Below are 21,684 nucleotides of genomic sequence, written 5' to 3'. Positions count from 1 at the left end.
ACCATACGGACAACGACCCTGCTTCGAACATTAACCCAGCTGAACGTGTTTTGCCAGGTCAACCTGCAACCACTAAGGCCGGGAAACCCCGACAACGCATGACATGGGATATAAACATGAACAAAACTGTTATGCGCTGTTACTACAAAACGACCAAACTTGAAACAAAACTTACCGGATACAAACAAGAAATGCACACTCTCTTCATCGCAGAATACCCACACTTAGCACAATCAGTCACCCAACAACGAGTCATAGACCAAAAACGAGCCATAGTACAAAACAACAGAATTTCACCTCACGAAATACAACTAATCAAAGAAGAAATAGCTCAAGAAATACACACCCAACCAGCACCACAACATGTAACACAAACTGATACAAGGATAGACCCCCAAGAAGACACTATCACAGTAACACCACAAGAAAATACCCTCACACATGAAACACAGATTAACACACCAACACAAAAAACACACAATCCTACCACATCACAGGCACAATACGCAGACCTTCTAACAACTGAAATGGAAACAAACATAGCATTATGGACAGGAACGGATCCCACGAAACGAGAAACATTGCCAAAACTAATATTCAAAAAAGAAACCAAACAGCTGATAAACTTAATGAACCATAACATCATATCACAATACGTAACAGAAGACAGTAACCTTGAAGAACTACATTTAGTAACCTACGCAGCTGCAAAAACGGTACTAGCGTGCAATGGACAATTTACGAAACAAACAGTGAATCTTAAACTAACAAGTACCAAGCAAAAGAAACCAAAATGGCAACAGAGAATAGAGACAAAAATAAACAAATTAAGAAGAGACATCGGAAGAATAACTTAGTATGAAAAAGGAAACAGATCAAAGAAAATCACAAAACATATAGAAAAAATCAAGAAAGGAACGTCAGAGAACATGTATGAGATAAACGACACACTCAAACAGAAACTAGCAGTGTATTCCTCACGTCTGACTCGATACAAAGAATCTAACCAGATAAAAGCAGACAACAATATGTTCAACAAAAGTGAAAAACAATTTTATAAAAAGTTAAAAACCAGTACAAAATATGAAGTTAGACCCCCCAGTAAAACAGACATAACAAACTTTTGGAAAAATATGTGGAGCCATGAAAGTAAACACAATGATAAAGCATACTGGATCGAAGAAGAAGAACAAATACATGGGGATATCAAAGAACAAGAAGATTACATAGTAACGGAAAAAGAGTTAAAACAAACAATTAAACAACTACCAAACTGGAAAGGTCCTGGTAAAGATAACATACATAACTTTTGGTACAAACGATTCACGATCCTACACAAACACTTAACAGCACAGATAAACAAAGTCATCCAAAATCCTACAGAATTTCCCACATTCATCACACCAAAAAACGCTGAAACGTAAAACCCAGCCAACTACAGACCCATAACGTGGTTACCTACCTTATATAAAATAATTACAGCCACACTATGCAGGAAAATAGACACACACCTCACAAACAACAACATAATAGCCGAAGAACAAAAAGGATGCCGAAAACACAGCCAAGGATGCAAAGAACAATTAGTAATAGACTCGGTCATCATGAGACAGGCAACAACAGATAAACGTAACATATGCACATGTTATATAGACTACAGGAAAGCGTTTGATACCGTACCACACAGCTGGCTAAACAAAATCATGAACATATACAAAATAAATCCAACACTACATCATTTCCTCAAAACAATCATGCAAACTTGGAACACACAAATACTTCTTGCAACGAACACAGAACAAATAATAACAGAGACGATAAGAATCAAGAGAGGGATATTTCAGGGCGACTCTCTAAGCGCGTTATGGTTCTGCATGTGTCTGAACCCACTCTCTAACATACTGAACAGAACTAACTACGGCTTCAAGATAAAACACGATAAACAAGAAGGACACAAAATCACCCATTTGCTGTACATTGATGACATAAAAATATACGCTGCAACAAAATCACAACTGACACAACTGGTAAAAATAATAGAAAAATTTACAAAAGACATTAATATGGAATTTGGGATCGAAAAATGTAAAGCCATGCACATAGAAAGAGGGAAACTAACAGATGAAAGCGAACCAGAAACTTTAAACAACGAAATACTAACAAACATGCAGATAAATGAAACATACAAATATTTAGGCATAAATCAAAGCACGACCATTAAACACACATTAATCAAACAACAACTAAAGGATGAATACAAGAAAAGACTCAACCAAATCCTAAAAACAGGGCTTAATTCAAAAAATCTGTTCAAAGCTGTAAACACATACGCAATCCCTACTCTTACATACTCGTTTGGAATTATAAAATGGACAGATACAGACTTGGAAAACATAAACATCTTAACACGAGCACAACTTACTAAACATAGAAAACTAGGTACCTACATCCTAACTCGGCAAAAGAACGCATCACCATTAGCAGACGAGAAGGAGGAAGAGGTTTAATAGACATAGCTGAACTACACTCGACACACATACAACACCTAAGACAATACTTTCACAATCAAGAACACCCCATTCATGCAGCAATTACACGAGCAGACAAAGGCTACACACCCCTCAACCTTCACGACACAAACATCACACATCCACACTATCAAACAACACAAGATAAAAAGGAACAATGGTTACACAAACAACTACACGGTAGACACCCACACATAGTACAAGACGAACACATCAACACGCAACAAAGTTACAAGTGGCTACAAGACGGGATCATACAACCTGAAACAGGTTTTCTAATCGCAATTCAGGACCAAGTCATAGCAACACGAAATTACAGAAAATCTATTCTAAAAGAAGACATGGAAAATGACAACTGCAGAAAATGTCACATAGGAAAAGAAACAATAGACCACATCACCAGTGGTTGTAAAATACTAGCAGGAAAGGAATATACAAACAGACACAATCTTGTAGCAGGCATAATACACCAGGCACTAATACAGAAACACAACACCAATATTGACACACAACCCTACTACACATACACACCAACAACAGTCACAGAAAACCAAGACATAAAAATATATTGGGATCGAACCATACACACTGACAAAACAATTACACACAATCGCCCAGACATCACATACACAGACAAGCATAACAAAACAACATACCTAATCGACATCAGCATACCAAACGACGACAACATTCACAAAAAACACCAAGAAAAAATTGAAAAATATACACCCCTCGCACAAGAAGTCCAAAGAATATGGAAACAGGATAAAGTCTTAATACTTCCCTTTATATCTGTTACAGGTCTCATACACATCACATTTACACCAAACCTAGACATACTACAACTACCACCACGTACACACACACTAGCACAAAAATCCGTCATCCTCAAAACATGCAATATAGTGCGATCTTTTCTACACTGGCCATAAAAATAACAATAGGTATCAGTGGTACTTGGTGTTGACACCCGTCTACTGATATAACTCCACAAAAGTGTGAAATTCAATTAAAAAAAAAAAAAAAAATAATAATATCATCTAAGCATACACGAGCATCATTTTAAATGTGAATGTATGGGATAAAAACCATTGTGTGCACCACGGTACGACAGTTGTTTCCCGGGTGTTGGGAAGTATCAAGCGTCGTCCACTGGAGATATTTTCCTTCGCCCCGGAAAACATCCACTTTCTCCTCTTGGTACCTAAACAAAGTACTATTTCTTCACATCGAATCGATTAAATGAATAAATTGCAAATATTATAATTAAACTTACTTATTTGAAACATTGTGGTTATTTAGGGATTTCCTATTCTATATTTTCTTCATTTCCTCCTTAATTCACACGAGGTGGGAAGAAATTTGTAAACGTACTGTGTTTTGTATCGCAATTTGATTCAAAGGTGCAACTTTTCTTTAATAATCATATCCACTTTTAACAGCGTTTGGTTAAAATCATCTCACTTTTTATACAGGGTATAAATAAATAAATAAATTGTTAATCGCAGTCTCCTAATACTCTTACTTTGCTTGAATGAATTTTCATAAATAAAAAAATCAGGTAAATGGAACGTCACCGTGAAATTGATGTATAATAGAGGTAGGTAACATTGACGTACGTAAAACGAACTCTCAACAAAGTTTAATTCGGAATCTAAGCGAAAAGTAATTTGAGGCTTCGTAATATATTTCATCAAAATGCCCATAGGCTGTTTCTCCAATCTTGAGATAAATTTGTTTAAAGCAACTTCGAACTTATTTTGAAGCTTGAATTATGGATATGCGGAATAAACCTTTTACTGTGTCAGAAACGGTTTTAATACCTGGATGAATTTTAATGGCAGGTTCATTAACATGTCAACAGGCACATGCCTTTCGCCGAATTGGAGATTGTTCAGTTTAGACTCTGTATCTGCGTTAGATGAAACGGGGTCACGTGGAGCTTTATTACCACAAAGGGTTAGGTATCCCTAAGTTGTACTGCGATCATAAGAGCTTTAACTGTGTTATGTAATTAACAATTTGCAATTGTAGGTAATGGAGTATTATTAGGTTAGCGTAGAGAATTTCTCTATAATAGGTACCTCAACTTATATACGATACAAAGGCGTCACCGCCGCGCATGAATTTCAAAATCTGATGGCAAAATAAATATTTAACCAGTGTCATCGTTTACAAGCACAAGATAATGGAGACAAAAGTAGATTATCTACGTGTAATTAGTTCGTTTAACGCTGTTGAATTCGTGCAATTAGGAAAAAATTCATAAGCATTGAAAACCGTTTCTTTTGGTACTCTTCCTTAATGTGTTCGTCATTTAATGGGACGGCTTCCGTTCCGTACTTCATCAATGAAACGTGCCCGCACGGTTAAATTAAAACTAACTGTAAAACATATGTAGGAAGTTCCGACATTGTTCTGACGTACTCGGTCTCAACTCCAACAGGCGTTTATGTTATAAAATTCTAAAATTAAATAATTGAATATTGTAGTGAGTGATTAATTTACGTCTGTGCAGCTGCCTGCCAAACATTTATTTTGAGGAACATAATAATAACAGTAACGGCTTCATTCTAATAGAGATCTGCTGTGTTTTATTGTCAATGTGAAAGTCTGCAGAACAATTTTGTTTTCTAATTTTTTAATTAAACTAAATTATCTGCTATGCTCTTTATGGTCGGTTAACTAAAGTGCATAATTCTTAAACGTCATGGTATGTTTATTTTAATCGATTAATTTTCCAAATACACGCCATAAATTCACGTACAATTTGCAGTAACTCAACGTGTTTTCATAATTGGATCGTAAGCGCTGCTAATAATATTGGTAGACTTTAATTGCACACTAATTAAATTCTATTAATATAACAATCCCAGTTACGAACTTAACTTCCGGCGATTTTTTTAGACTATAGCTATAGTCGCACTACTAATCGGTGTTATCAATGTGTTCCAACCACACAGTTTTTACAGGATGGTAATTGCGTTAGTAGCTATGGTCAGTCAGGTTGAAACTTTTTCTAACGTTAAAAGGTCTCATTAAGCTCCTTCTCCTTAATTTATATAATAAATATTTCTCGGTGATAAGAAATCTGCGTAACCGCAATGACTCAGATCAATAACACCTTTTTCACAAGTATACTACTAAAGTGTTAGTTAATGTGTTGACACGTTCGGTATCACATTTAAAAATATTCAAAATGGCATAAATTCAGTGAAATAGTGCCTTAGGAACCTAAGTTTTGTGTACCAGAAGAACGAGGATAGTTTATTTGTGTGCCAATCCGTAATTAGTGACAGTCCATATGGTAATTGTCATCGAATCCATGACTGCAGTTGCCAGAAGACGTCAGCTTGTTCGAAGAAGAAGTTACTATACATACAGTAACTATTTAAAATACAGGTGAATATTTTTGCATAAATTTTATTGTCGACTAACTTTATTTTGTTTGTATACACAATTTATACATTCGGTTATTCTAGGAACAAATGTCAATTGGCCAACTTAACCTACACGCTTTCATTTCAACCAGAGAAGTTGCAGAAAGCAATGTTCTGACAAAAATTTGATATAATGTGGGAATTGTGAGTACTTTCTTAAGTATAGGCTTTCAAATATTAGCTCGACTAGAGATCAATTAAATTTTTATTATGAGAAATTCATGTGTAGCTTCAGCTTCCGAGCATCCAGCTTTTTCTATTTTCATTTCAGTAACTGTATCGAAAAATTTCTATTCCCGGTCTTCAGTCCATTCGTACCACGATTCGTACGTCTACAAAGGAGAACTCTAATAAAATGTGCTTTTGCTTTCTGTTGCTTAATATGATCGGGGGGAAGAATAACTAGATACATACAGATTAATCAATGACCATCACTCATTCCTATTCCCTTTTATGGTGCTTATAAGATGTATACGTCTCTGTTTTATTTTCGATGACAAGATCGCCTAATTGATAAAGATTTTAGATGGCATGTTAGTATATTTTTTTGTGATCGGTAACTGTAATTAAATTAATTGTAGTATAAAGGGTCACAGCGATAAGCTGGGTCGATTACGTATTATTCCGGAAACAAATGTGATTAGTTTTCTCGCTTATGTGTTTTATTGATTCAAATACTATCCATTATGGTATAGGAAAGTCAAAATTACTTCATTGACTATGTTGAGCGGCAGTTGAATAAAATGGCATACTATTTGTGTTTTTGCCATTAAATACAAATTTTTTAATTTGCGTGTAGATAAGAAATTGTACTGTCAAGATCGGATTTTAATCTATTAATTACGAGATTAATTATGACATTACGAGCACATGAATTTTTAATATGGTCCTCAAACACATAAATGTATCGTTTATAGAGTGGGAAATGTCATTCAGGAACTGTGAAAAAGTAGATGCGTAGAGTTTTTAATACCACTTTTGGTTGATACTCATTATATAAAGAATAGATTGGTTTTTATTAATTTTTTTTAATGATAAATTTGGAGTAATTTGGACACCTGCATATCTACACCTAAACCAAAATAATTTGATGTGATTACTTTCTTTGAACTGCTTCTACGCAGATGCATCTTCATTTTACTTCAAAGAATTTTTAAGTGCAGATAGGTACTTGTGGTGTCAATGAATCCACTGGGATCTCGACTGGGGTCTTTATAAATTGAAGTTGATCACTCGCTTAAAATCTGGCTCAGTTCAGTTAATGGTAATAAGGGTGGTAATATGCAGTGTTTCGTTATAGCTATTAAGATAACTAGGTGTTTTATAGGTAGGTACTTTAAAGGAGGACGCCTATTTTAAATCCGAGCGAGGTTTTAATGGGCAGAGTTATTTAAACTATAAAACACCGAGTTATCTTCAAGATTTTTTATAACACTGAAGCTTATTTTATCTGAATTCGTCTTGTATCTATATTTGATCATGAGAGAAAAATGTGCTTCAAGGCTGGTGTAGCTAGTAACCATGGTAATATAATAAAAAAATGAAGGTACGAAAAGTTGAGCACCGTACTTTAAGTAGTGTATAAAGGACGTACCATTGAAGACGTACTTTATAAGAAACAATGAATTTTATAGATAATTTTAAGTTTTAAGTGAAGAAACGGTTTAAAATGTCAGTGTTGTAAAAATGTATTTAATGTCAATACCAGCCATTGAGTGTTCTTAGTGCGGTTACCGTGTTTTCTTCACTGCAGCTAAGGTCTTTTTAATGTCGCTATTGAGTTTCAGTACGGTTATCGAAGTTACTGTCCTTTTAATGTTGTTAGGTGGTGTGATGGTGTTATTCCCTTCAATGTTATCCATCACAAAATAAGTGAAGTTTAGTAGGTCAAACAACATTGATGCAACACCGTTGTCTTTTGGCCTTGAACGAAACTTTGTAGCCATATACGAAAACATAAACATTTCTTGTTGAAAAACAAATATACACACCGGTGCTACATAAAATTTTAATCCACACAAAAGGATGGTAGGTATCAATGAACTTAAATTCCACTTCGTAATTAATAAGGAAAAACTTTTGTTTGGGGTGCACTTATCATTTATAAAAATGCACAAATTTGTTCAAGAAATAAATTTCCGTGGGTCGACCTCTTCAGGAATGTTAAAATGACTGAGAGTAAATATTATACAAAATCCCCAAAATAATCGACTCCTATGGACATGGTTACACACTGCAAAAAATTCAAAATAACTTCATTACATAAATCGATGAGTCAAAATTTTCTCCAATCGACAGGTCATTTTCTCCTTTTGAAAGAGACAGCAATTCGGAAAATTGGATGGCGGAACGCCTTGTGTAATACAATCGGACGTTTTGTATCGCCAGGTAAAATTTGGTTGCTCGTTGAAATTCAATCCTGAAACCCTGCCTGAAACATATATGACAGTTTGAATCCGGAACAAACTGGGCATTAGGTTTCTCGCAATTTATTAATTGAAATCTGGTTTTCTCATTAGATTAATTGACCACTGTCCGAAATAGGAAAATGTCAAAAAATAATTTACCCTTCTAACTTCTAACTTAGGGTTTAGCTCTTTCCTTATATAGCGGTACACGTATCAAATTTTCTATACCGGCAATCTGGTCACTCAAAACCAAAATTTTCCTAGCCTAGCGCGACCACCTGTTACAAATGGCTTACACACGCTATAAAATTAGTTTTTCAAAATTTACTGATTCATGTTATTTTTTTGGCAAAAATTGAAAGTTGTTCAATAGCTACTTATTTTGTCGTGTTTTTTTTGCAACTTTCGAAAAAAAAATATGTTTTAGTTTAATTACAAACTGCCTTTATTTTTTACTGTATTATCTATTCTTGATGAAATAAGGGACTGTAGGTTTAAGAACTTGAACAAACTGAGAACTTTGACATAAGTTTTGTTGATCCTGTATACATTTTTGGAACAATTGGCACATAACCGGTAGGTAAGGTCTAGGTAGGTCTCGGTAAAGTAAATTCCTTAATTAGTGTGCCTATTATGTTCGAAGGGACAAATTATTTCGTTAAGGGGTACTAGTGTTGTAAAATTCGCGTAATTAATCTATCGTTGAGAATATTCGGGAACTTTCGACAATATTCGGGAATATTCGTTAATATTAATCTTCTACCAAATACACACGTTATAACAAAGATCGAATCAATCTTTTAATAAAGTTATGTTTTTTTTTAAACTAAATTGACGTTCAAAATGGAATAAGACTATATAGAAATTACTGAAGTCGCCATCTCTCGGGTTGTAAGGGGGACTAAAAATTTTGTATTTACAAACACACGTAAAAAACGAAAAACTGTATGTCACGTTAGACGATAATTATATGTCAAAAATAAGAAGAATTATGTACGTTGTCAAAAAACGATAATGTAATGATACGTGAAATCTTAGTGATGCAGATCACCTATATGCTGAATTATCCATCCGTGTATTTAACGATAATGCGAAACAATATTTTAGGGTGAATATTAGGGAACGTATATACTTGTTAACCTTCGCGTAACATACTGAAACCTTTCTTCTTTTTTTAAAGAAAAAACTTTAACATAAAAATTGAGCGAGTTATGATGAAAATAAGGCAGATCTCTAAGTTAAGTGTGACTAGAATACTTAATTTTGAAATAATTCAAGCGTGAAGAGTGAAAAACGAATTTCTGCAATTTTGTGAAAATCGTACTCTTCAAATAACTCCAAAACAAATGGAGAGACGTAAAACATAATACAGTACCAAAGTGTAGCTTTTTTAGTTCCAAACATTGTGCTTACAGGAAATTTTCAGTATAATAAAAATTAAGTGACATAGACGTTTAAATCGTGTAGTTCTATGCTAGCCACTACCTTTTTTGAGCCCTTAATATACACATTTGCAAACTGCACTGTAGAAGGAATTTTAAATAGTATGTAACAAAATGTCGCCAACATTAATAATGAAAGGTAAAGTAACTACTCCATTTATTTATTGTACACGATGAAGAAAAACCTAAATTTTCAAACAAAATTATTGGCACGTCCAAAAATGACTTGTTGGTACGGAAGAACCGAGGAACATAATGCCAACCCGCATTTAAATATCATGAGTGCTTATACGGATAATATTCGCGAGGCACGGACGGACGGATAGACGAGCAAATAATTTTTTTATCAGGCAATAAATTTTACAAGTAGAAAAACGATTTTTGTTAGAAAAATGCACCCTAAGAATATCCGCTATAACCTGTTTCAGATGCTTGCCTATGTACGAGCCTATGTATATGTATAGACCTCGATATAGACCTAGATCGTAGAGAAATTCATGGAAATATCGCTGCTATGGTTTTAAGTTTTGGATAAAAATCCGTTTAGAAGATCCAAAAAAACCCAGATCATTATGCAGGGTGAACATTTTGTCTGGAACACTAGATATAACCGTTGAGTCCTTCTCAACGGTATATCTCAACCGTATATCCTAAAAATCGACTGTCACTAAAGAACTGCACCTACTGCATGTCTCTATTACTTAAAAAAACCGTTTCATAAGTTGACTCTTGTGTAATTGTTGTAATACATGATATTCCATTACACATATAAAGGTTCTAAATGTAGATACCTACATATAAGTAATTATTTCTGCAAACTATAGCCGCTTACCGTATAATTACATGGGGGTTGTGGGCATTTAATTTTTACGCGGCAATAAAATAAAGGTAAAGGGATGAATTAACAAGCGTTACGATAATATTACAGGAAAATTACAAGAGGATGAACAATTTCTAGGTATTCTACTACGCGATTATTTCTAACGTGGCTGAACATTATTGTTTTACTTCAACTAAGAAATGTGAGCAAGAAGTTTCTACCAGCTTTTTACGTGTCTACTTTTTACGAAAATATGTTATAAAAGCCAACTTTACAAACATTTTCGTGTATGTCAGAACATTATACTTGGTTAGGAAATTGTCTTACATATCATGAATAAATTTCTTCCGATAAAAATACTGCAAACTATTCCTTGCAATTCGTGTGCATCGACCCTATTATATACCTAGGTACCTACATGAAGACTTGCAGTTCCGTAAATACGAAGGTAAATCGATTATAACAAAGATTAATATGCAGCTATCACTACCATTCCGGGTGTGGTACATACAGTGTGTACCATCAGCAAAGACCGGCACTATTGCTAACTGTCTTATTTTTTCGCGGGAGAACAATTCACAATTGATTTGTCAGATTATAAAATTCTAATTTAAAATACACCGTCAATTGATTAATAAGCGAGCTACAAAGCATTATACGTTACAAGTAACTTTCTATACTCTCAGTAAAAAGTATGAAAAAAGAAACAATGACTTATGTAAAATAACTAAAACTATACGAGTACAAACAAAATATTAAAAAATGTTGCTATTCTCAGTCCATACGAAAACAACAGGTCATTCTTGTTCTTTTGGTCCATTTCTTATTGGGGCAACATGTTGATTGTAAGTTTTTGTTTTTAGCTTTAGTCAGGGGATGATAACATAGATTTGTGTTAAAATCTGTGATCGTAATTTAATTTATATTAAATGTTGAATAGTAATTAAGTAGTAAGTAGTAGCACAGATTAAAAATCTGTGGTAGTAGTAAGTGGTTATTTTCAATATTCTTTCAAAATATGTAAACTTTCAGGTTAAGTTAAAAAAAAATATTACGTTGAATATGTGGATAACTCCATCTAATCGATTTTCATGATTGGACCATTATAACCCTGTAAAAAATGCTTCATATTAGCTAATAATAAGAATAGCGAGGAGCTGAGTTGGAACACATAGTATGTTGACATGCTCCAATTTAAGGTAGGTAGGTATTTAGTTAAGTTACTTGCTTATATCATAGTTATCTTAGCATTCACTTTAAGGATAGAGTGAAAACAAAATCAAATTAACCCGTTTATTTAAAATGGAAGTTTAGTTTATTTGGGTTTAGTTGTAATTAATTTCATTCGCCCGCCAATCAAAATAATTCGCTTGTTATTAATTTGATTTGCGGTTCGATTAATTCAAGTAAAGTTTCGAATCATTTAAATTGTGGCTTGAGTAATTAAAGTGGCCTCATTAAAATGCTTTCTCTAGGTATATGTCGCAATTATTGATAATTGTAAGATCTCACTGGGAAAACTAAGTTTATTGTGTCTACGAAAGTAGCCACTTCACAAAATTAAGAACTAAACCCCTTGGCGACATTTCAGATTATACAATGCGTTGCTCATATATGAGCGTATGTACCCAGTACATATATTGCAAATCCGATCAGACGCACACACACACAATTTATTAGCATCTGATAAGTAGATTCTCATGTAAAATAGTATTACATTAACATTTGAAGATTGGATTTGTATGTGTACCTACGTAGTAATCGACACGAAGTCGCATTAAATTTGGGCACATTTACGTTTTAAGCGTACCGACTCATCAATATTCATTTGAAATTCATGAAGATAAGGTATAGGACTATAGGTGTCCATTGTATATTCTTAAATTAATTGTATATTGAAAACGTATTTATAGAACGCAACCATTGTTCGTTAAACTCATACTTTAATTATAAAAACCCCATACCCCACTATGTTTAATTAATTTCAAATTATTTCTTCTTAGGCAATTATACAGCAGCTTAATTGTTAAACTATTTCTGTGAGGATGAGATAAATAATTTATGTTTCAGATCGATTTGAATCGAAGAAAAGAGCGATTCAACCCAAAATAGAAATTCAAAAAATTTCCCAAAATCGATTTAAACTGTATACTACATAAGTGTATTCAAGAAACAAATGCAGATAAGTAATCAGGTAAACAATTTTTTATTTGGAGTGAAATAAGGAAATGGTGCTTTTGTTTATTTTGTGGCCCGTCCACATTTGCAACGACAAATTTAAGCTTGGGTTAACGTAAATACACTATCAATTAAAACACCCAAATTGCTTACTTGTTTCACCCAGGAAATTAACTTACCATCAATTTTTAGAGCAGGATTGACTAGGTCAAGTTTGATTTTATGTGCATTGTTACCAATACACATTGCTACAGTTTTACTTGCATTTATTCGTAAACCATTTATCCTGCAGTTTTTGCTTATGTTACTTAAATCATGACTTATTTTTAAAAGTGCATTTTCAAAATTGTCCCTAGCACCAGAGAAATGAAGTTGCAAATCATCAGCGCCATATACATCAAAGGAGAAAAAATTCCCACGGTCCCCAAAATTTTCCCACGCACAAGTGCCCCAATACCTACTAGTATGTACTGAAATTATCCACCCTTTAGCTAATAATTGTTTTGTAATTGATTGTGGTTGCTGAGAAATGTTTTTGGGCAGTAAATAGATTGGTACTTAAATATAACCAAACATTTTTTTTGTATACATAACATGTAAATTAGCAACCGAAAACAAACTGGCTATGGCATTAATTGAGTAGTAGATATCGCCATAAGTTATAAACATTGTGAAAGAAAAGTGTTGTTTTTCTCAATATAACGTAAATACCTATAAACTTACTGGTTTTCATTTAAAAAGCGTGGAAGCCGACCCCTATAATTACAGACCTGTTTTATTGTAGACATCTTGAGAACCGAAGGCTACATTTAATTATATTTAATCGATGGTTTTAGCGTCGAATTGTTAGCGGAGGCCCGCACCCTGATGGTGGGACTTGCTCTGTGATAAAGACATCATTTGAAGAATATGCTACACCGGAACATGCACGAGGTAAGCCCTGATGATACATAACCAAAAGTGCCAACTTGTGACATTCCATTTGATATGGTACTGGTACTGGCTATACCCAGTTTACAATTCGGTTCATAAATTGTCGAAATGGCAAAATGGCACTGAATCGATTTGACTCAACTTTTGGAATTACGTATTATATCGCTAAAGCTATGCTCAGTTTGAATTTCATGCAATTTGGTTCATAACTATCGGGCTTTTCTTTTTTGCGGCCTGCATTGCCAGTTCACGAACTCCGACCTACAAATTTGATAAACAATCCAAATTTTCATCGCAATCGGTCTTTCATAGCAGATGGATCATCAGAAGAACTGAGCTTTGTAGTTGATTAATAGGGGTAATTTGTTTATTTTTCTCAAAAATGTATGATTAAACAAAGCATAATTATTACATTTTCAAAAATTTTGTAAATTTGGAACGTGGACAGTAATCGTGCTTAGAAATTGGATTTCGTACATAGTATTAGTATTTAAAGGTAGCTCGAATTAGTGTCAATACAGGATTTATAAGTACCACATTTCCCACCTGTGTAAGAAATGCCAACGCGGGCAACGTCACAGTATTATTGAATGAAAATGTATCACTGAATTGTTGAAAGTTTATCTTGCACGATCTTCAAAGACAGATACTTACATTTTCCTTGTTATTACGTGCACAATCCGCTAAAAAATGACTATATCAGGATATAAATCCATGTTTAAAATGTCACTTAAATATTTTGAATTGCATGTGAGCTCTTGCTTTTAAAGATGCTAGGGTAACGAGTTTTATATCATATTTATAATACATCTTGAGGAGACCGTGTGTAAAATTTAAGTATAAATTTTTACATTAGGGCAGTGCATTTTATCACACAGCACAACTTATCCCCTCGAGCAGTAAATTTAGCTTAGCTAAATTTTTACAAGGAAGCGACGATGAAATTATTCGGTCACGTTTTATATAGGTACTTTATTATCTGTTACATATTAGTTTTCAGACACCTGTAAAATTTACGAGGAAATTTATTACATCTAGGTACATGAATTGACATTTTATTGGCGGAGGATATAGCTGTGCTTTATAATATAGAAGCTATAGTCAAAGAGTATAAGTATTCTTAACAAAACAAAAACTCACGGAATGTAAAGGTATACCTACATTCTACAACAAGCAGACGACTAGTGCAGCCGCAGCCTATAGTCGAGTAAAATTAGAGTTCAACCTAGAACAAATTCGGGACAAGCAAGCGATGCCCGATAGTAGTAGTACCAATTATGCTCTTTAACATACTAAAAGTCCCCATATCTCCGAGGTGCGGAACATCCTGAAAATTGAGCCGCCATCTTGGATTTTCATGTTTTTTGCTAATAACTTTGTTATTATTATTTTTTCGGAAAAAGTCAGGAAAGGGAATATGTGAAGCTTTAAAATACAAATCCAATGCTTCTTCATTTCTCGAAATCGATTGAAAACTAAGGGAGTTATGATTTTTTTATTGTATCAATAATCGCACTATACAGCATTCGCTGTGTATACTATACGACAGTGCAACACTCCCCCCTCACCCAGACATGAGCAGAGATAAGTGTGATACTCCCCTACCCTTACCCCCCTCCTGCCCTCACCCCCCTCCCCGCCCATCTGCTCTCGCTTCATCCCCCTTTTCTGGTATAGTTGATCTAAACTAATTAAAAAACTAAACATGATTAACGTATATTTATTTGCAATGGACAATTTAGGGGAAAGGTTCAACATCATCACTTTCTGGGTCTAAGCTGTTGCCGCAAAAATTGCCAGTACAATTCCTGCAACATGCAGTGCATTTGAGCCCCGACTTCCTACAGCTACAAGAATTAGAACACGAGTTAGAACACGTTTCTTTGTAACCGCAAAACAGCATTTTCAAAATGAGATCCGGTCCACAGGGTTTTTCCATTCTTACGGGCTTCAAGACATTGTTTTGATTCGTAAACCAGCCAAAGTCTTTAGGGTTCAATTCCTCACCCATCCAATTCTGGACCTGTAGATACACCCGTCTCAAATGTAATCTAGCAGCATGCGATGTAGGAGGTAATGTTGCTAGCTCGAAATTGGTAAACCTCTCGCCAGGAAAGATTGCCGGTCACAGAAGGCCTGATCCCGGTCTACAATCTGTGTTTTTCTAAAGATGTGAGCGACCTCCGGAATAGGATCGTGCCAGTGTTGAACGAAAAGTCTTTTCGTTCAACATTGGCATGATCCTATTCCGGAAGTCGCTCGCATCGTATAAAAAAACATAGATTTTAAATTGACACAAGGTGTGCTGTGACCAGCAATCTTTCTTGGCGAGAGTTATAAACATAAAGAGATTCTGCCTTGCCACGACTTGGTTGTACTTGATGTACCGGTAGTCATCGAGCGTTTTGCATTTTTTGGCACCGAACCACTTCAATATAAATGTAATATATATAATATACGTATCCCAGACCACGAGATCTGCAGCTTTTTAATCAGTTCGACTCAAGTTCTGCTTGTCGCTTTCTTGGACCACTTTATTGATGATGATTGTAAAAGTAACATTCGGTAGTTATTTGAAAATATTGCCCCTGGAGGGGGCGGCAAACTAAAATTTGGACTGAAAATTGTTGAATCGATAATAGTTATTTATGCAATGAGTGTATAAATGAGGCGTTTTATTGGTGAGTGAGATGTTTAGTCCACGAGCGCAGCGAGTGGACTAAATTCGAACGAACCAATAATCGCCGATTTATACATGAATTGCATACAACGTTTTTTCGTCGACTTCACTGGGGTAGGTAATTTTAAATTCAACTACAAGAAATTACAAACGAAATTATGAGCTCCGACGATTTTTCAATAAATTACAGCTATTGTCGTTGCTATAGTAATGTGTTGTTTTATGCTGTACCGTCAGTCCTCGTAATCGCAGTGGAAGATTATGTTGCTTGCTCTGCTGCGGAGACGATTTTAACATTATATCCACTCAAATCAAAAGAAACTTATTGGAACGGTTTCGATCAGTTCGGCAATTGATGGAATACAATGAATTTGAAAGGAGATATTTCCGAAAATGTCACGTTGACATTTTACCTTGAAAAGGTATGTGAAATTAGAATGTAATTAATTCTTTTGCAACTGTACTAAAGTACGTGTATTAACAGTGAAAGATATGGAAATGTTCATCCCTGTGGTCGACGTACTCAATGTTGAAGGTAAAGTAACTGAATACCTTAACAATCGTTTGGCGACCATACTGGCTGCTGATCTCACTACATTAAAACCGAGATTAAAATGGTTAGGTGGATGGAAGTTCTCAGCTGTTGCCGAAAGTGAATTGTTATATAATTGTCATTTCCCTTTAATAAAATGGTTATGTATAAGTGGTTGCTAACGATTAATGGTTGCTAACGTATAATGGTTGGTTGCTAACCATTAATGGTTGCTAACGATTAATAAGCTTCATCATTGTACTCGTTACTAAGGAGTAATTTATATTGTTATCGAGAGGTCGACGAAAAAGAATAATTAGTCTTTGGTCTATAAAGTTTCAATGAATTTCGCCTATCGGATAAATCGAATTATTCGTGTATAGTGTGATTATTGATACAATAAAAAAATCATAACTCCCTTAGTTTCCAATCGATTTCGAGAAATAAAGAAGCATTGGATTCGTATTTTAAAGCTTCACAAATTCCCTTCCCTATCTCTTTCCGAAAAAAATAATAATAACAAAGTTATTAGCAAAAAACATGAAAATCCAAGATGGCGGCTCAATTTTCAGGATGTTCCGCACCTCGGACATATGGGGACTTTTAGTATGTTGAAGAGCATTATTGGTACTACTAATTTCGGACATCGGTTGCTTGTCCGAATTTGTTCTAGGTTTGACCAAATATTACTCTAATTTTACTCGACTACTGAGTGCCAACACGCTAGTGGGAACCGAAAGGTTGTATCACAAATGTCACTAACGTAAATAATAACCATGTTTCGTTGGTTTTACGATTGCGCACTTGGAGTTTATTCAACAACTGCAGATTGCGAATCAACATTGTTAATTACACGTGTTGACCAATTTACACATTTATGTTTGTGAAAAGCAAATCGCAAACCTTGACCTTCCGCCAAAGAGTACCTATGTATACGAGTATCTTTAGCTTACACCTTATTAGTCGTATTTGACATACCTATTGTGTTTGCTGTTTCCGAAACTGAAAAGCGCAATTTAAAGACCATTAGGTAAAATGTTCAACTAGCGCCATGCATGATTAGGTTCGTAGGTTTTGTCTAATAAGATTCAGAATTTTCGGTTAACGCCTCACCTCGTTCTTTTTTTCGGTTTCGATGTAGGTCGCGCTCTGTCAATGATAGCTCCGTCTTTTACAGCTTATTCATCTTTTTCTGGGTCCATCCACAATTTCAATAAAAGTGACAAAGAAAAACGTTAACGATTGTGAAAAAACCATCACGAATTTTGAATTCCATCTTTTCATCAGTCTTGCACGCATCCTCTATGATTGTTTACGTTAAAAACCCTGACATAAATGCACTGGTAAATAGCGATTTGTTCCGACAGGTATATTGTTTTTCGCCGATTACATTGTTAATTAGTGGCAGGATACAGATAGCATATGTAGTACAGTAACGATTGCTTGCGGTTGTATTTTAATTATTAAGCAACGCCCAAAAATTTTCGAACAGTTACCAAAACACGCGTAGGTACATATTTCCCAATTAACGGTTAAATATTCAAAGATTAATTTAAAAATGTGTTTGAATCGAGAAACGTTCCAAGGATGGATGGGGCTTTGCGGTTTGGCTGATTGTGGGTAGGTGAAATCCCCAATTAAAACGGGGTTGTCGAGAAATATTTGGTACCGTGCATGTATAAAGCTTAAAGAATTATGGCCGTCGTTCTATATTGTTTTACAGCTTTAAAATCTTTATTAGTCTTTCTAGGGTGTATCATTAACGAGTTCTATGGGTGTGTAAAAAAAGGATCAGTAATGGTTTTAATGACTTTTAAAGAGCGTTTAAAGCTCAATAAGCTTTCAAGAGTCTTCAAAAGATTCCAAGAGAATTCGAAAACCTACATTTCACAAACTTTAGTTAGTTTAAGAACCGTAAAGGTCCTTTTAGAGACGTCCTTTAGGAGCTTTTATAATCGTTCCTTAGGACCTCTATTAGTTTCGAGATCTTTGGGGCCTTTAAAGGATTTCAGAGTCCTCCCAAGCCTACCTCGCAAAGTAGTTGCATAATACTGAAAATCGACTCATGTCATATTTCTCTACCCAGATGTTTATCCATTGATAACAAGCGCGACGAAGAAACGGCCGGTCGTCACCTTGTGCAACCTTTGGGAGACTTACGCTTTATGGTAAAAAACGTAAAAGAGGAACGCAAATGTTGGGATCTTTTGAGACTAAGCTTCCAGACCAAATACTATCGATTTATTTGGTGGAAATGTTTGTTTTGTTACGCCTTACCGCCAATTTTTCCATACTTCTTACACCCTTTTGAAATTTTACAAGCGCCAAATGCTAGTAAATTTTAATTCTAAATATATATTGGCTCTCCTCAATCTCCAATATAACTGAAGATGATACTGCTATTCTGTTCGACTGCGCTCCTTTATTTGATTTGGTTATATTAATGTAAGAAGATTATTTGAGTTTAGTTCCAGAAAAAAATGTGTAACGGTTGGTTACATTACAAGGGCCGAAGATCCTTGTTCGTACTAAATACATTTTTTTTTCTATCGAATAATTTTATCTTCGTTTTAAATCTGAAAACCAAAACTTATCGCTCTTTGTTTCGTTTGACTGCAGACGAATAAATACAAATTCCAAAATAAATAATTGAATATATTGTCGATTCAATTCCATTCTCCTTTACATTTTTTTGTGATTTAATATATTGATTTGTACCGTATAAATACAAAAAATACAACCCCTATCTCGTGGTCAAGTTTCGTTCTAATTTCCATATCTGAAATTTTTACGCGCCATTTACTCCTGGCAATTTTTTACACAGACACACATACACCTTATAGATAAACATTTGAATTCATGCAATGGAATATTTTCACAACTAATGGAAAAATAACCAAATTCCTTGTAATGAATTTTCACAGATGGGTTCATTTAAGGCCAGTACTTTATACAATTAGAGAAAAGATAAAGCAACTTACAGACATCGCTAAAACCGGTGTTGTTGTATAGGTTGCAAATGGTACAGCTCTCCCTTGAAAATTCTCCCTTCAAGAAAAATTGAAAACTGGATCGCTTTTGGGGTGATACATTTGAACGTTTGGGACCTATTTTGGTATAAAATCACCTCTCGTAGTATGAAAATTTCGAGAGAATTCGGGTGATTTTTTTCTTCTTCTCGACGCGTATCAACTGCGTATCAATTTTCAAAGTGATCGGACGTTTCTACACAAAGTTATCGTTCACACGGACAGACAGACGGACGGACAGACAGACAGCAACATTATAAACGATCTCGAGGATCGTTAATAAACGTTCTTGAAGTCACACCTTCGCAACCACCTTTATTGTTGACCCCAAGTTGGTGACGGCTTGCCCTGCAAGCCAATAGTCAGCTTTCATGATTTCTTCATTATCTCGGCTGCTCTAAACGGAACCAACGCCAAATCCGAGTTTGGTGATTATCGCGGTCAGCTCACACGATCTAATACGCTCGTTTTATTGTTCGCTCACTTATCGTATGAAGCGGTACATATGTAATTTTCCTATGCTTAAATGATAATTATTTTTTTTGCCTTTTTATAGTACATAAACTACGAATAAAAATTGCAATTTTAACACCCATAATTCGGCCTTACAATCGAAAAATGGCATAGGGCTTCTGGACTCGAGTTTGGTGCGAATAAATCCATCGCAAACCTTCTCAGCTGCTACAGTGACAGATGCCTCATTTACCAGCTTTACACAACACATCTTTCAACTACTTGCGTGTGGCAGGAAAATTTATAAATTTCTACTTTCTCTGAAACTCCCTATCGGATTGGAAAAATAAAAATAGTGCCGAAAATAGAATTCACATTCGTGTCGAACTATTTAACGTTTGCCACCCCTTCCCATTTAAAATGTTTGGGGTGAAATTCACCCCCTTCTCAGGGTTAAAGTTATCCAAAAAGTATTATTTAATTTAGATGTCCCCCTCAAAACTAAAATTGATTTGTTCGAGCGTTTCTGACAACACTGTCGTTAAGCGGCCAAAATTAGCATCGAATGTGTGGCCCACCCTGTATATGTAATATTTTTTTATTATTTTTATATTGATTCTAATCGTATAATGCAACTTTTATTTCATCCCCATACTTGGTTTGTTAGATTTGAAACAATCTATCTACCCCTAATGTGCATCAGTCAGTCATGCCATGTTGTGATGAACACCAGCAATCGTACAAAAAGCTCTTCGTTATTGGTAATTTTTGTAGGTATATTTTAGATCCGAGGTTCTGCCGGTAAATTTCTCATTTAATTTGTATCTCGGCAAAGATAATTGTTCTTGATTTCAGAAATGCAAAGATAACGCGAAGGAAACAAGGAACAATATACTATTAAGGTTTTCTATTAATAACTAATAACGACATTCCGTTTAGTTGGATTTGCAGTGTCATTTCAGGACAGAGAAAACGTCGAACCGAATTTCGAACCTATAATTAAATTACATAATTATTAAACCCCCTGTTTGATCAACACAGAACAGAAATGTAGAAAAATAGAATTATAAAAGCCCGTATTAGGGATGTATGAAAACCATTTACCCACACAAAACTCACAAACAATATTTCAAAGGTTACTATGCGCTTTGCGTTTAGGCCAGATAATGATTATGTTTAATTATAAGCTATCTGCTATTATAGGTTAGTCGATTTTCCGCTTATAGTTCTACAGTTAGACT

The 21,684-nt window shown here is 34.8% G+C and overlaps 2 protein-coding genes across 2 annotated transcripts; both read left to right on the top strand.

Moving 5' to 3' along the window:
* Nucleotides 1–311: 311 nt before the first annotated feature.
* On the top strand, nt 312–877 carry LOC116162618 (the record flags this gene model as incomplete). Its single annotated transcript, XM_031476261.1, is given in 1 exon segment — nt 312–877. A coding segment is annotated over 1 exon segment (546 nt), but the record flags the coding sequence as incomplete, so codon positions are not given.
* Nucleotides 878–929: 52 nt separating this feature from the next.
* LOC116163840 lies at nt 930–2,507 on the top strand. Its single transcript, XM_031477970.1, has 2 exons — nt 930–1,420; nt 1,496–2,507. Exons 1-2 carry the CDS (start codon nt 930–932, stop codon nt 2,505–2,507), a joined length of 1,503 nt encoding a protein of 500 aa, XP_031333830.1.
* Nucleotides 2,508–21,684: the final 19,177 nt, after the last annotated feature.

The sequence above is a fragment of the Photinus pyralis genome, unplaced genomic scaffold (assembly GCF_008802855.1).
Source record: "Photinus pyralis isolate 1611_PpyrPB1 unplaced genomic scaffold, Ppyr1.3 Ppyr1.4_LG2, whole genome shotgun sequence".
Classification (NCBI taxonomy): domain Eukaryota; kingdom Metazoa; phylum Arthropoda; class Insecta; order Coleoptera; family Lampyridae; genus Photinus; species Photinus pyralis.
The sequence above is the reverse complement of the archived record's forward strand: the minus strand, read 5'-3'. Positions and strand labels throughout refer to the sequence as shown.